The sequence below is a fragment of the Alnus glutinosa genome, chromosome 4 (genome assembly GCF_958979055.1).
Source record: "Alnus glutinosa chromosome 4, dhAlnGlut1.1, whole genome shotgun sequence".
NCBI lineage: Eukaryota > Viridiplantae > Streptophyta > Magnoliopsida > Fagales > Betulaceae > Alnus > Alnus glutinosa.
Genome location: NC_084889.1, coordinates 21,368,690 through 21,386,467, shown reverse-complemented (window position 1 = coordinate 21,386,467; position 17,778 = coordinate 21,368,690). Strand labels below are relative to the sequence as shown.

General features: G+C 34.1%; 1 protein-coding gene across 1 annotated transcript; it reads left to right on the top strand.

Annotated features, from left to right (window-relative positions):
- The first annotated feature begins 13,636 nt into the window (after positions 1-13,636).
- Positions 13,637-17,726, top strand: LOC133865496 (leucoanthocyanidin reductase-like). The gene is made up of 5 exons (XM_062301919.1): positions 13,637-14,007; positions 14,273-14,413; positions 15,072-15,309; positions 17,064-17,267; positions 17,357-17,726. The coding sequence occupies exons 1-5, from the start codon at positions 13,804-13,806 to the stop codon at positions 17,620-17,622; spliced, it is 1,053 nt and encodes a 350-aa protein (XP_062157903.1). The 5' UTR covers positions 13,637-13,803; the 3' UTR covers positions 17,623-17,726.
- Positions 17,727-17,778: the final 52 nt, after the last annotated feature.

The window sequence follows — 17,778 nt, the reverse complement described above, 5'->3', positions numbered from 1 at the left end:
TCATCACTTGTATCCGAAAATCACAAGAGATACCCAAAAATTACCTCAAAAATCGAATAGAAGTAAAACAATTAGAAATCAAAAGCCTATAAACTCAAATAGCATAAACAAGCATGAAAACATAGTTTCTCTTCAATGATGAGGCTTCATCCTCAACCCTAGATGAGAGTTTTGCTATACATGACTAAGTAAAGCATAAACAAACAACAATAATCCATTAAAAATCAAAGGAACTTACAAAATATGGAAGTTCTAGGTGAAAATCACCCAAGAACCCTAAAAACTACTGAAAACAGCGCCTAAGGTGCTCTCCAAGCGGCCTTCCACCGAAAGAAATGAGAAAGAGGGGTATTTATAGAGCTAGCTATGGTTTCTGCAATTGCAGGTCAGCATAAGTGCACTCGAACGCACTTTGGGTGCGTTTGAGCGCACTCGGGCATTTGTCAGGGCCTCTGCGACGCAGTGCACGGGCGCTATGCGAGCTGTGTGTGGGGAATGTGCTCAAGCGCATCATGCTATGCTCAAGTGGTTTGTCGCTCGATTGAAATCAAAGTCGCTCGAGCGACTTTGTGCTGTCTAATTTTTGTCCTCTCCCCGCTTCTATGCAATTACACATGAAAAATGCCATTTTTCTCTCAATGACCTGCAAAACACCAAAACTAGCCAAAAACATCAGAAAATAACAAAACTAAGAGTTTAAGGAATGCAAATTAAGGGGTCCAAATTAAGTGTATGTATTACACAAATTCCCCAAATGTCTAGAATGTCATGTATGCATGCACGGCTGAGTAATGACGTTGAGTAGATTTCATGAGATGGCATATGTTTAGAGTGCTGTAATACATGCGTTCCCCAAAGGTCAGAGCGTTATCTATTTATGTATGACCAAAGTATGACATTGAATGAATTGGTTGTGATGTTGTAGATTTGGAGTGCTTGTATATTGGAATTCCCCAAAGGTTTGGAATATCCTATATGCACGTGCGGCCGAGTTATAGCAATGTGTGATTCATGGTGATCTCAAGTTTTGGAATGTACATATGCATGTATTCCCCAAAGGTACGGAAGAAATACATGTGCATATAGCTGAGATATTACGTCAAATGTGTCCTTGTGATACCATGTAATGGCACGCTTTTTACAAAAAGCGTAAGTAAAAATTTCAATTTCTGCCTGGCATTACGACATCATCAGAGTTAAGAAATTAACAGCGGAATATATTTTTTGCTTTAAAAACTTAAGAAACATAACACTTCATAATTGACTGAATTACCTCATTATATTAAAATACGATCCATATGTTTTAATATAATAATTACACTTAAAACAAAAACATATGTGCCACATGCGGTACTTAATAATATTTAACCATGGTTTTAATACAAACCAACATGTGAAATAATACTTATTAACATAAATATTCCAGTAGTCCTGATCTTCTTTCCATCCTGCATAAACTCGCATGTGATTGTAGTTAACACCACAATCCCATACTGTAAGAACAGTGAGTCAACTGCATCTCATAATATAATGACATATTGATACATTTATCAATACACAATACTATGACGTGATGAAATGATAGAATCATATTCACAATCTTATTAACACTTCTATATTCACAATCTCTCATTACTTATGATAGATGGATAGATAGATGACGTGAGACTTTAACACATGATACAGTCTTATCATCGTCGAAGGTCTTTTACCATCTCCGATCTTACCATATAGATGGATGAATAGATGTCATGAGACTCTAACACATGATACGGTCTTATCATCGTCGTGGGTCTTTTACCATCTTTGGTCTTATCATAGATAGATGCCATAGACTTTAACAACCCTTTCCCCTCATCAGTGCCTTGGGTCTCTTACCGAACCGGTCTTATCATGGGACTTAAACTTCTTATTTTTTCTTATTAACAAGTTCATATCTCATGATAGTATAATATACAATGCCATTTATATTACATACCATTTAATATCACAACATCATAGTAATCAATATCATCGTATAATCAAACAAATCAACATCACCACATAATCAAACAAACCAATAACATCACATAATCAAACAAACCGATATCACTACATAATCAAACAAACCACACTCAATAAGTATTCTAGTAATACTCACTTACACATATACCTAAACCTAAACAATTGCATATCATTTAATAAACCTATATATCACTACATTAAAGAACTCGGTATCATTCTCAGTGAGTAGAATACTCACAGTTATTTATTTGCTTCAAAAAAGTATTCACACAAATATTAGCTGCAATATAATTTAACACCAATAATAGTGAATTAGTACAATCCACTAATAAACTCATCTTAACTCTATTTTCATTTTTAACCTTTAAAACTTAACATAATCTCTAAATTATTTAAACATAATAACGGCATATAAAATAGATTAAGGGGTAATTACCTTTTCCCCCCATGAACTACCAAAAAATGCGCGATGCCCCCACAAACTACCAACTTGACTAAAATAGAGCATTCAACTACCAAAGACAACCCTTTTCCCCCCTTCCGTCAGTCAAAGGGGTTAAAACAAACGGTCAACGGGTCACGTGACCGTCACATGCCGTTTTACTCTCATTTTCTTCCTCTTTTCCCCCCATGAACTACCACCATCTTCCTCTTTTCCCCCCTGAACTACCACCATCTTCCAATATGCCCCCATGTAAAACGGCACATGACCCGTTGACTGTTTCTTTTAACCCCTCTAATTGACGAAATGGGGGAAAATGGTTGTCTTTGGTAGTTGAATGCTCTATTTTGGTCGAATTGGTAGTTCATAGAGGCATTGCGCATTTTTTGGTAGTTCATGGGGGGGAAATGTAATTACCCCATAGATTAATTATAATGCCACATATTTCATGCGGGAATTATAACAACATTTATTATTAAATGACCAAAATACCCTGTTATTTACATATTATTAACATAATATCCTTTATAAAAATAGACATAATAGTTCCATTAATATAATATTTATAACGGGTACTATTTCAGTTATTTTAACTGAAACTGTGAGATACCAAAATAGTTTTAAACCACGTATGGCTTATTTTTATATCAAATGAACTTAATAACATTATTAATATAATTAATGAGTTTTATATTCTAAAAACAAATTAATAGAATATTAACATAAAATAACCTTATTTTAATCTTTATAAAATCTAACATAATAACGGCATTAGTATTAACAATGCCTAAAATACTATTATAATATTAAAGCGGCGCAACGGCATTTTTATAAAATATTTCTTTTTTACTCGGGCATCACAACGACGTATTTATTAATTAAATACTCCGCTTTGAAAAAAAAATTCTTCTCTTTTCTTTCTTTTATCTTTTTCTTACTTTCTTTTCTTCCTCTGTATCTTTTCATTTTCTTCTTTTTCTTTTCTTCCTTTGTATCTTTTTATTTTCTTTCCTTTCTTCCTCTTTTATTTTTCTTCTTCTTTTCATGCAGGTGTAATACCCCGTATTTTGAGATATTGAATAAAATATCTTAAAATTGAATTTATAGCCTAATAAACTAAAATAAATATTCATCCATCTAGTTGTAAATATTTAAGAGATTAAATATTTACTGAAAATATATGTATGAGTGTATGGGTGTTAAAATGGATTAGAAATTAAATTAAGTCTAAATCGATCGAGTGATTATATAGTATCTCCAAATCGATCATGCGATGAAGGAATCGAACGATTTAATAAAAGCCAGAATTGATCGATTGACACAATAATCGATCGAGCGACTTTCTACATAAATGAAGATTATCAACCAAACAGCTGTTCCTTGATTTTTATCAACTCATCTTCATTTCATTTGATGATTCATAGCCCAACTCAACATCTCTATAGCCATTGATCAGTTTTTGATCAATCCTAACCATTTATGCTTTATCATCTTAATTAGATAAAATATAATTAAAATAAGATAAGAAGATATTTTGAAATGTGATGATGATTTTGATGACTCGTAAACTTGTCCTCCAAGTTGGTTTCTAATCCATTAGATCAGATCATCAAAAGGAAGAGGAACTCTCTTCCATTGTTCTTGATAAGAGGCAGAAAAGAATTACTCTTCTCTCTCTTTCGATTCAAGCAAAGTGAGCTCTCTTTTGGTGGATCTCTCTACAAAGCTCTCTCTCTCTCTCTCTCTCTTTCGGTCCAACAAAGAGAAGAACTCTCTTCTTCTTGTTTAGAGTCTCACAACTGGTGGTGTGAAAAACAATAAAGGATTCTTTTCCTTTAGTAAATTCTTTCTGTAATACCCCATATTTTAAGATATTAAATAAAATATCTTAAAATAAGATTTAAGACTTAATAATATAAATAGAATAAATATAAATATTTATTAAATAAATATTCATCAATCTTTTTATTCATCAATTTTAAGTATAAATGTTTATAAGATTAAATATTTACTAGAAGTATAATAATGGGTCTAATTTATTAAGAGATTTAAATAAATGAAAATTCTGATGAACAGTATGTCGATCGATCCACTAAAACTGTCGATCGATCCACTTACTATTCATGTCGATCGATCGACACAAAAAGTTGATCGATCTAAGGTGAACAGTGTGTCGATCGACCCACCAAAAAAGTCAATCGATCGACTTCTGCAGTAAACAGATTCATGCACCGAATCTTCGAAAATCTAATTTTTAATACCAAATCTCCCCAAATCTTCTTCCTAGCCGTTGGATACGATCGTTTTGGAGCAATCTTGGCCGTTCGTTTCAGTATAAATAGAGCACAATCCTCATGTTCAATTCATGCTTCAATTCTCTCCCAATCTCTCTCAAATTCAGATCTCTCTCAATCTCCGATCGTCTCTCCCTTGGTTTGGGTCTAGCACAGAGCAAAGAAAAGAATGAAGATTAGAAGGTAATCTCTCTTTCTCTCTTTCTCTCCCTCTCTATTTCTCTCTCAGTTCACTGTGAAGGAAGAGGAAGAAGAAAAAGAATAAAAGAAAAAGAATAAAATAAGAAAGAATAAAATATAAGGAAAATGATATTTAGTGTTATTTTAATATTTTGGTGATTTTATAGTTTTTATTATTTTAAGTATCTAACGTTTTTAAGATGTGTTTTAAACAGGGTATTTCAAGCGGAGTATTGAAATATAAAAATACACCGTTATGATGCCCGAGTAAAAATATATTATTTTATAAAAGCGCCGCTACGCTGCCCAAATACTTTTAAGTATTTTAGGCGTTATTAATACTAATACCGTTATGCTACCAGAATTTTATAATTCACTTGTTTTGAAATATAAAGCTCATTATTTATATTTGGTAAGTTATTATTTTTATTTAATATAAATATATATATATATATATATAATGTTAAAGCTTTTATAATGCTATTTTATATAAAAGGGTTATTTCGGTCATTGTTTATAAATGTTGTTATAATGCCCACATGAAATATGTGGCATTATAATCCATTTTATATGCCTTTACCATGTCGGAATAATAATAGAAAGTTAAGGTTTGGAAGCTAGGAATAAGAATAGTGTTGGAATGTATTGTTAGTGAATTATATTAATTCACTATTGTGTGAATTAAAATGTATTGCAGTGTATCCTTGCGTGTTCATTTTATGATGTTAATGAAAATGAAAAGAATGAAGAAAACAAAGAGAAGAAACACCCCGTTGCTCTCACTGGTTACATCACTTTTAAAAGGAAAGCAGAAAAATACTTTGTTTCATGTGCTATAGTAAGGGTGCAGTTTTAGCCCTTTTTCTAGAAGCCTTTGTCACCAATTGTATGGAAACCCTTTTGGAAGCAAAAGAAGGTAAGTATCTCTATACTTACTGAGGACCAAGCTGGTGGATTTTTCCTATAATATTGTGTCTATTACTTTATTTATTTGTTTGCGCATGTAACTTTGCATATTTTTATTATTTTAATAATATGTTTAATAACAAGCTGGGGATCTAAATCCACAGTGATACATAAAGATTCACTAGTTGCCTAGGTGCAGTGAATGTAGAAGTGCCGAAAAAGAGAATAATAAACAAGCCATTGAAACCGTAGGATTTCAATTATGCTGGAACCGTAGGATTCCAGTAAAAGATTAATAAAACATGGGAGATAACTTGTAAAAGGGGGACCGTAGGATCCCAATCAACACACTATTACGGACCGTAGGATCCATCACGAGATGAGTGCTTCAAAGATATAATTAAAACTCTGCATATAAAACTGTTACTCCATTTCTTTATTTATTTATATATACATATACATATACATATTCAATTTATGACTATGACTTGCAACCCTAGGCCATAAATTGTATATGTATATATATATATATATATATATATATATATATATATTTATATATAATCTTTATTTTATTTTATTTCATTGTGTTGCATTTCATAAATAAATCAGCATTCATTATATTATTGGAAAAAGCAGACTCACTTAGGTATTTTTATATTGTTATTTCTATCTGTATTATTTATTAATACAGGATTTGAGGATGAAGAGTATCAGGACTATCCAGATGGATCTGAATAGCAGTCTTTTGAGGCTAGGTTGCCTCCTGCGTTGTGGTCTCTTGGATGTGATGGACTACCCTGCTTAGTCTGTCCTTTCATGTACATATGTCAAACTCTTTTTATATGTCTCTTTGATGCTATGATATTTTGGTATTACTAATTATTTATTAAGTGTCGCTTGTGGCACGTAGGTTATTATTTGAGATGTATTTATATTATCATAACAAAGTGAAAATAATTTATTGACTTCTAATTTGAACCAAGTGTGTGTTTGTGTGCAAACAAATATCTTAAATGCGGAATTTAAATGAGACAAGATATTTGTTACGAAGTGGAAACTCTATGAAGAGAAAAAACCACTCAGGGACAGCCAAACCTAGGAAATCCACTATCCAAAAACAAAGCTAGTTACAAGACACTCGTACTCACATAACCCTATGCAATAGTCATACCTCTAACTTTGAGTAACTCAACACGAACGCTTCCCAACCAGATTTCCACCTGAAGGGGTTTTTTATGGATTCCTTTACCTTAGGGCCGACCCCTTAGATAGACTTCACACGAACACTTGAGCACACACTGGCACCGGCTTGAGAGCTAGTGAATCTTCGATTCTCCCTAAACACCCTCTCAAAGCACTATGGAATTCACTGTCGAATTCTATACAAAACACTAGCTTAGAGCCCCCTATTTATAGGCTTCAAGAGACCTCAAAAACTGCTGAGATTCGGACTCTGGCTAGCGAGCGTCCGGACGAAAGTTAGCCATGTTCGGACGGTTTTCTGCGATATCCTTTCAGAAACAGCGTAATTTTATCTTTATCGGGTTCACATCCAGACGGCTTGACCGAGCGTCCAGACGGTCTTTGCTAAAATCCCTTCCACGTTCGAACGGAACTCTAAAATATTCTGAACTACTGGACATCGTCCGGACACGTTGCCACGTCGTCCGGACGGCTTGCAGAGACTTCTCAAACAGTGTCGACTTCTAAAAACAAACTCCTTGTTGAATACTGATTGACCTATCGTCCGAACGGTGTTGCTCTGACATCCGGACATCTTCAATGTTTATCTATAAGACACTGCGAGGCGTCCGGACGCATTCAAAGGCCTGTCCAGACGGTTGCATAAGAACCGGTTGTTTTTGTCTTGGATTTTGCAAGGACTCTTAATGGACATCTTTAAGCAGCTTGTGATCAGTTATTGTCTTTGATTTGATCATTGTCTGAATAATATGAAGATTCTGATTTGAAAACCGATCATCCTGTTAAAACGCAACCATTACATAAAGTATTTTTGTTTTATCCAGAATGTAGCCAATAAAATACTAACACAAAGGTTATTATTTTATATATTGAGGTTATTCAGTCAGCTCTGATATGTCATTGTAAAGAAAAATAATAATAATAATATATTCTGCTGCCAATATTTAACTCTGATGATGTAATACAATAATAATGTCACGTGAAAATCAAAATTTTCACTTACATCTTTTTGTAAAAGGCGGGGCGTTACACTTTCTCCCTTCATCATGGTTTAATCACTCTTGTTCGACAATAAGGTGAAGGAGCTTAATTCTTCTACATGTATATATATATATACACCACCTTTCAGATTGCATCAAAGGAGAAAAGAAGATCCTCTCCTATTTCCCTCACTCGGCCAACACTAGGAGAAATTCTCTCCATTTCTCTCTTTCTCTTCCTCTTGGGTGCCTTGCAACATAGAGGAAGGTAGGATCTCTATCTTGGATTTTGATTGAGGTAAGAATCTTTAAGATCCTCTCTACTTTATCTCTCGAATGGTAGATAAGGAAAAGAAAGAAGGTTTTAAAAGATAAGAGGTAGAACATATTAAAAAAAGAAAATAATAACATGTTTTAAGATTATGTATGTTACAAAATATCCCAGAAGATATTTTGGTATATTTTACAAAATATCCTAAAAAGATAGTTTAGATAGTTTGGATAAGATTCTAATCCTTTAATGATTTAAGTTATGTTTTAAAATAAGGTTTTCAAAGCAGAGTGATTGAAGTATAAATCGTACCATTGTGATGCCCGAGTAAAAAGAATCATTTTGGTAATTATTATGAAAATGGTATTTTGGTAATTGTTATGGTTAAGTGTGTTTTGGTAATTTAATAATAAATGCAATTATAATGCCCACATGAAATATGTGGCATTATTAATTGAAGAATTTTATATGCTGTTACTGTGTCAAAACAATAATAGGATTAAGAAATCAGAAATGAGTATAGGGTTAAATCTATGTTTAGTGAATTGTGCTAATTTACTATTTGTTTGGATTATATATGTATATTGCAGTGGTTTTATCTTTGAACACCTTTCTGAAGCCAAAAAAAACTACTATGAGTATTTCTTACTCACTAGGAGTGATACATGAAGTTTAGTCTTTAGCAACATGGTGATTGCTGCTTTATTTGGCTGTATGCAAGTTGTTTGACATATGGTTAACATGTTTTGATTGGGATTACATGTTTGATGGTTGTATGATTACAAGTAGGCAAGTATATGTTTATACTAAGCTTATGTAACAGGTTAGTAAGTTGGTTGTTAATATTGTTGGATAGTGGGCATTATCGATAGTATTAGGATGGTGGGCGCTATCTGTGGTAAGTATGGATGGTGGGCGCTGTTCATGGTAGGTGTGCATGGTTGGCGTGTGGGCCCAGTCAACTATAATGGTGGGTGCTATTCATGATAGAGTATATCTGTTAGTATATTAGAGAATTGTCTTTACTTGTGAGATTGTGTGTATGATATGTATATTTGGCATCATTTGGTTACATTGTATATTGTTAAATAAATCAGTATGTTACTATGTGGTTGAGGACCGTTGACTCACTTGACCACAGTATGAGATTGTGGTGTGAACCACAATCACATGCAAGTTTTGCACAATTGGAGGCAGGAGCTGCTAGGTTATGGACGAGACCTTTAGTATATAGATGTTATATACAATGGTTATATATCAGTATGTGGTACGTATGTTGTTATTTGGATGTATTTTATTATATCAAAACAAATGTTATTATTTTATATATTGAGGTTATTCAGTCAGCTTTGATGTGTTATTGTAAATATATATATATATATATATATATATATATATATATATATATATATATATATATATATATATATATATATATGATTTCTGTTGCCAATTTATACTTTGATGACATCATTAATGATATCATAATGATACGTGAAAATTGAAATTTTCACTTACGCCTTTTTGTAAAAGTGCGGGTCGTTACAACAAGTAACCCGAGAGAAATGGAGAGAGAGAGAGTTTGAGAGGGAGATGCTTACCCACGAGAGAGAGAGAGAGAGAGAGAGAGAGAGAGAGAGAGAGAGAGAGAGAGAGAGAGAGAGAGAGAGAGAGAGAGAGAGCTTCTCTAATCTTCTTCTTCTTCTTCTTCCTTCTTGCTACTGGACAGATCGGGAGAGAGAGATGAGAGAATTGAGAGAAATCGAGATAGATAGAGAAAGGAAGAGAGTAATCGAGAGGTTCTCACTTGCTGCTATGGACCAAGAAAAACAGGGAGAGAAGAGCTCTCTGGTTTTACTATGATGCAACCAAATCAGAGAAAGAGAAGAGAGAAAGAGAACAAGCAGAGAATGAAGAAGAGAGGACCGTGAGAGAAAATGAGAGAAAAGAGTGATCGATTGAAGGGGGGGGGGGGGGGGGGGAGGGGTTTGGGCTTGTTTTATACAGAAATGGACGGCCAAGATTGCTTGATTTTGATCGCATCTAATTGTTAAAAACGCTCGAAATGGGATATTTTGATAAAAATCTAAATACAGGTGTTCGGGCTAACGAATGTCGATCGATCGATTATTTGTGTCGATCGACACATTGTTCACTCAGAGTTTTCTTTTATTTTGTGTCGATCGATCGATTATTTATGTCGATCGATTGACTAGTGGATCGATCTACTATTTGTGTCGATTGATCGACACATTGTTCATCGGAACTTTCTTTTATTTAAATCACTTAATAAATTTGACCTATTATTTTATCACTAAATATTTATGTCTAAATTGATGGATATTTATTCCATAAATATTCATATATATTTTATTTCTATTATTAGGTCTTAAATCCTATTTTAAGATATAATATTTTATATCTTAAAATCTGGGGCATTATATACCATGTTTTGGAGTGTGCATGTATTAGGATTCCTCAAAAGTATGGATGACCCATATGCGCATAAGGCTTAGACATAGTGTCAATCATTTCTTAGATACTCTTGTGTGGTCGCATTTTCTCCAAAGGTATGGAAAGCTTGCTAACGGAATTATCTGAGTCCCGTGATTTATATATATGTATTGATTTGTGAACCAATTACCATAGTTTACCTTATTGGCTGAGAAACCTTTTACGAAACCTATCGTTCCACAACTAGCTGTTATTGTAAACATATGGTAAAAATGTAAAGATTAGCTCATTGTGAAAACCAGTGCATATTATACTCCTGAGTTGGTGAGCTCATACTTTCAGCTGTATAGACATGGCAAACACCACGACTATATAGATGGTGTTCATTTGGCTGCAGGTACCGTAGATGTCGACGACAACCCTGTGGCAAACTACTTGGGATACTACGATTAAAACTTATCGCTCAGGTCGTAAATGTGTTGGACTTGGATGGTCCCTTTTAGTGTATATTTTGTATATAGCTAGTGTCGCCTGTGACACCTTGTTTGATAGCCATTTTTTTGTTGTGTAAATAACTTTATGTCTAGGCTTTAAACACATAGGTGTTAAATGTCTCTTTTGTATAATTAACAGGTTATGTTATTAGAGTTGATTTCCACTGTTTAGATTTGTATTCCGCTACATAGTTACTATTACTCTGATATATCAGGTACAGGTTATGAGACTTATACTATGAGTTAGCTGAGTGACAAATAGTTATGCCACTGTAATGATCCATTTTATGTGTTTGTAAAAATAAATAAATTGTCACAATTTGGCTTTCTAATCGTACGGCTCCTATCAATGACGCTCCTTAATATTGTAAGATTGCCTTGTGGATGCTTAGTTTACCGGCTCCACGTAGGCTTCCTTTTGGAACCAATTACTAACGATAATCCAATTATATTAATTTTAGTAAACGACTACAATTGGACTCAATTTAGCAACAAATCCAGTAGGGAGATCCGCATGCTACTCCTCACGGTGGCCCATAGGAAATATTGTTAAAACTTTTGTTTTTTTGTTTTTATTTCTATTATCAAAAACAATAATAAATTCAAACACAAAACACTCCTAGAAACACAAAAAAGTTTTCACCTTATTTCATATCATAACACTTTTTCAAATTAAAAACATTTTGGTTCATTTGATAATATTTTTTAGAAGGTATTTTTTGCTTTTTAGTTGTGATGTGGCATAAACATGAAAGTAGATTTGAGTGTGTTATGTGTTTGACTTATTTGTTAATACTTTTTTCTTTAAAAAAAAATAAAAAGGCAGTCTTAAAAAAAATTAGCATACGAGCACTACCCAAAACACATAAATAAACAGATTTAAAAAAAAAAAAAAAAAAAAAAAAAAAAAAAAAAGGCGGCTGGCTAGAAGATGTTGCTCATGTTAATACCTAGTGACGGAGCTAGAATTTTAGTTCATAGGAGGCAAAATTAAAAATAAACAAAAATTAATTCTAATGGTAATCATAATTTTTTTTTTTTTACTAAGCAATAATTTACTGGTAAATTTATTAAATCTACATTGACACGAGCAAAAATTAACTTTCTTTTTAAGCAATTTTTTTTCTTAAACAAGTTGACTTCTTTATTTTTTGCATTTATTAGTTAATATGCATATCTTTTTACATACGTGTTATTGTTAACTTATTAATCACGTCCAATTATTATTTCTATTAAATTTTAAGTTAAAGCCAACAGTACATGCTAAAAGTGTGCACAAAATAGTATTATTAACATTTTTTTTAAAATCGATTTTGTATGGACACTGTTGAGATACTGTATTCTACTTATTAAATGCATCTAACTATTTTGGATTTGGTGAATCGATTTAATGTCACCATAAATTTTCATAAGCAGTTGTGGTGCGTAAGGTGTACTACACAACAGTGACAACACCCCACAAGGAGTACATGGGATGTGTATTATATGGGAGATGATACACTCACAATCCCCACTCAACTCCCACACAACTCTCACTCACATGTGTGTGGGTTCCATGCACGTGAGTCTCACACATATGTGAGTGGAGGTTGTGTGAAAGTTAAGTGGAGGTTATAAGACAAACATTTCCCGTATTATATATGCTACGTGGGCATTTTGTACTGGTATGTGTATTGTGGTGTGTACTTTTTCAAACTGGACAACATGGGATACAAACCTTGTAATGCTAAATGCCCAGGAAAAGAAAACCCTTGTACTGTTGGTGGGAGCTGGGCTTTTTATTTTTATTTTTTTTTCTGACAAATTAGTCTCTAAACATGACGTGTCCCTTGGCATTTAAAAAAATACGTTTTTTTTTTTTTAATAATATGTGATTTTCGTATGCTTTTTTAATTACATTGGATTGCAATTTTTAAAAAATTTGAGACAATTGAAAAAATGATTAAACTTTTAAGAGGTAAATTGTATTTTCTTAAAAAAAAAAAAAAAAAAAAAAAAAAAAAAAAAAAATTACCGATGTAAGTTGAATTTTCTCGGCCCTTCTCAGTACGTACGTACGTATAAGCTCTTTTCTAACAGTACTTGTAAACTAATAAACTAATAATATATAATAGATATTGAGAAGGCAAGAAGATATTCATGAACTTGGTGAGAGAAAATTAGTGAAATTTGAGCTCAAGTACGTGTCATTGAAATAAGGCCACGTAATCAAAAAAAGGAAATCCAATCGATCACTTCCATATCTACCAGTCAAGGACGTGATATATCAAACGTTCCACTCAAAAAAGCAGCATAAAAGACATGTAGAGTCATAGACTCTGGCATAGTACGTCACCAAAGACTTCCACCAAACCCCATTTTCGCACGGAGAGTTTACCAAACATGCACTTATCCTCCTTAGACCCATTTCTATATAAACCCCCCTCAACTCTCCTTGCCGTCTCAGCCGCCTCCAACCCTTTTATCTCTACAGGCACACTATCTGTGTGTTTGTGTTTGTGTTGGTGTTTTGTCGTTGAAAGTAAAAGAGAAACATAAAACAACAAAAAAAAAACTAGCTATTGACAAAAACATGTGCGGTTCAGGTCCTAATGTCTCCGAGGCTGGTGGCCGAGCCATGATCATCGGCTCAACTGGGTTCATCGGCCAGTTTGTGGCCGAAGCTAGCCTTGACTCAGGCCGACCCACTTACCTTCTTGTCCAATCCAGTCAAGCCTCCCCTTCCAAGGCCTCCACCATCAAATCCCTGCAAGACAAAGGAGCCATTACCATATATGTAATTAAACATCTCTACACCCTCCATCTCTATATATATGCATGCATGTCACTCCTCTCTCCATTTTACGAGGGTTCTTTCTTTTCTTTTCTTTTTTTATTATTATTATTACTCTATTTACTCGTTGACTTTTTGTCCTATTTTCAATATATTAAAAAAAAATCTTTTTTTTTTTTTTTGGGCATATATAGTATGTTTATGGAAATGTGTACAGGACGATGATCTTATATATATATATATATGTGGGTGCTTGATTTGATATTAGGGCTCAATAGAGGATCGGGATTTATTGGAAAAGATTCTGAAAGAGCACAAGATTGAGGTTGTAATATCAGCTATTGGTGGTGATCGCATCTCAGACCAGCTCATCTTAGTTGATGCCATTAAAGCCGTCGGCACTGTTAAGGTAATGTTCTCAATTCCCAGCTGAGAAAAAAGAATGGGGGTAGGGTAGGCGTGGGCTCGAGAGTCAAAAGTCCTTTTCCTACATATATAATATACATACTAGTCTAATAAAACTTCAAGTTATTAAAACTGGCCGTTTCGTACCTCAAATTGGTAGCTAGCTAGGTAGGTTGGCTTTAAAGATTGAATTGCAGGATATATATGTAATCGAGAAGCTCAAGAGGTGATATAATATTTATGTAAATAGTAAAGCTTAGCACATAATTCACATTACATTTTAAACAAATGAGCTTAAACTTACTAACACTATAAAAAAATCGAGCTAGCTAGGGAAAAACACACTTTCAAATTCCCCCAAGGCTCTTTAGGGGCCGGGGAGTGGATTTGCCATAAAAGGTCTGACCCTATCTGAAGTTTCACTTTACTTGCAAATATTGTAACAAAATCCTTGTCGTACGAAACAGTCGGGTTGGACCCTATCTGAAGTTTAACATTATATATATATAATATATATTGTATAGTTTGGAAGGTGGAGCCGTAGCCCGTAGCCACCTAACTATTATATATTATGATAAATGTAAATGTATCTGATAGAAATATATATATATATATATATTGATGGAGAAGAAAAGAAAAAAGCAATAAAATAATGTTTACAGCGGTTTTTGCCGTCGGAGTTCGGGCACGACATAGACAGAGCAGACCCAGTGGAGCCGGCCCTGACTTTCTACAACTCCAAGAGAATAGTTCGACGGTATATCGAGGCGGCTGGGATTGCGTACACCTACATTTGTTGCAACTCTATTGCCGCGTGGCCTTACCATGACAACACTCATCCTGCCGATGTTCTCCCACCATTGGATCGCTTCTACATCTACGGCGATGGCACTGTCAAAGGTTTCACTTTTTACAATCATGACTTTTCTAGCTTGTTGACGTTTCAGTTTTCAATTTTCATGCAAGTGAGTGGGTGGATGATATTATTTATTATAAATACAATAAGCAACGGCGTACCTAATCGCCTCCGTCGGTGGTTGAGGTTAATAAAATTTAATATTAAGATTTAATTCATGCATTGATAGGTGTCTAAAATCTGATAAAAGGTGTGGAGGAGTACTTAGACACATGTCATCCATAGGAGATCCCACGGATCTTAAATTTATTCAATCAGAAATACAACTACTACTACTACTACTTGATTACTTTGTTGTAGAGTGTACCAGTTAACTTTATTTGAGGGTAAATTATATATCTTTTCATATTTTTATAAATAATTTTACTTTTAAATAATACTCCTTCCGTTTATTTAAACCGAAGAAGATCCAAACGCTATTGTACGCAGTAGGCATCCATCAAACTGGATTTGTTGGATGTTTGGTGTCAGTTTATTGAGGCAACCACCCACTATCCAAATGCCAGCTTTATTGGTTTTAATCCCAAATCAATCAAATGTTTTTCCCTAAGCTTTAATCCCAAAAACACTTACAAAAAATAAAGGAGTCATTTCATTGATGGCGATACTCGGTAGTCAGTAGTAAATGAGGTGTTCAGGAATGCGTGGTTAGCACAAGGCCCACGTGATAGATTTGACGGGTAGTTAAATTGTTAATACTATCCGATGGGAGAATTTGAGAGATCCAATTATGTGGGGTTCGGATAGGAACCCAATTAAAAATTTGACTTGTAGGAAGAGATCGAGAGATCAAGAGTCTCTCAAATTATTTGTCTGAATTTGAAATAATTTAAATAGTTGATTGTCGAAACTACTTATGAGATCCACTTGACCAAATAAAAATTGAGCTCCCCAACCAATTATTCGGTCAGGTAGGTTCCGTAAATAGTCTTTCACAATCAACTGTCTGAATTTTTTAAAAATTCGAACAAATAATTTGAGAGGTTCCTAATCTAGTTGGAGGGGGCCATGACCCCACAAGCTCTTGGTCAATACCTAATTCAGACCACATAAAGCAATACTATATACATCACTCTCCCCTCTCTCGTTACTTTCCGATCCGTCAATCCCATGTGGCGTGATTCCCACTGCATTTGGTGAGTGGAGATTAATTTTATGATTGTGAAGAATATGTGGGATTAGAGAGATGAGAAGGTAATACATAAAATTAGAGTAACACTAAATGTCCTCCTTGTATTCCTCTTATATCCCCCAACATTAGGGCCGGTAATTAACCTTGTTCTGGTAAAAACATATCTGTGAATCTCTGGTTTTTGTTTTTTACATTTATGGTATTGGTAGGTAGAGTGTGCTGATGAAGGTTAGGTACACCGTTCACAAGGGAAATATGCAGAGAATGTTTGTTTTTACACAACCCAAAAGACAAAAGTTAAGACCTACATTATTTGTTTTCGTCTTATATAATATAATATATATTGGAGGGGGAGGAAATTAAGAGGAATGCCATGAATATCCCAACTACATATATAATACATTACTTACTCACCTAACCCTATAAAAACACATTAAATTTGTAAACTAGATAGATATACATCATTAATCTGAAAATTAAAAAAAAATTAAAAAAAAGAAAAAAAGAAAAAAAAAAGATCCTCTCAACCAATTTATTTATTTATTTATTTTAATAAAGAGTGTCGAGATTTAGATAAAATAAAATATGAGCTTCCAATTTACACAGCTTATTTCGTGGCGGGTGCTGACATTGGGAAATTCACAATGAAATCCATTGATGATGATCGAACACTGAACAAATGTGTTCATTTTCGGCCATCGAGCAATTTACTAAACGTGAACGAGCTTGCCTCTCTGTGGGAGAAGAAGATCAAGCGTGAGCTTCCCAGGGTCACCATTTCAGAGGACGACCTTCTTGCTGCTGCCAAAGGTAATATATTATTTCAGATGATATCCTAAGCTTCTCATCTTTAATAGGAAAGTACCAATTAAGTATATTTTATTTGGGTTTGGTTGCAGATATGCGCATCCCAGAAAGCATTGTTGCAGCCCTCACGCACGACATTTTCATAAAGGGCTGCCAAATAAACTATGCCATGGATAAGCCTAACGATGTTGATGTCTGCTCTCTGTATCCGGACACACCATTCCGAACCATTGACGACTGCTTCAATGACTTGATCAAAAATAGTGTTGACGCCCCAAAAGTAGTTGAGGAGCCAATAAGCAACGATGCCATCATTGCCCCAAACTCCAAACCAGAAGCATTGGTTATCACCGCATGACAACATTCCTCTTAACTGCCTTTGATCATTAATTAGTTGTGTATTCAAAAATCTTCGACTTCTACATCATTTCCAATTCTAGGGGGCGTCTGTTTCATTCTAAATTTGGGTGATCAATGGCGTTTTCCTTTTCAAGTTCTAATATGTACAACCTCT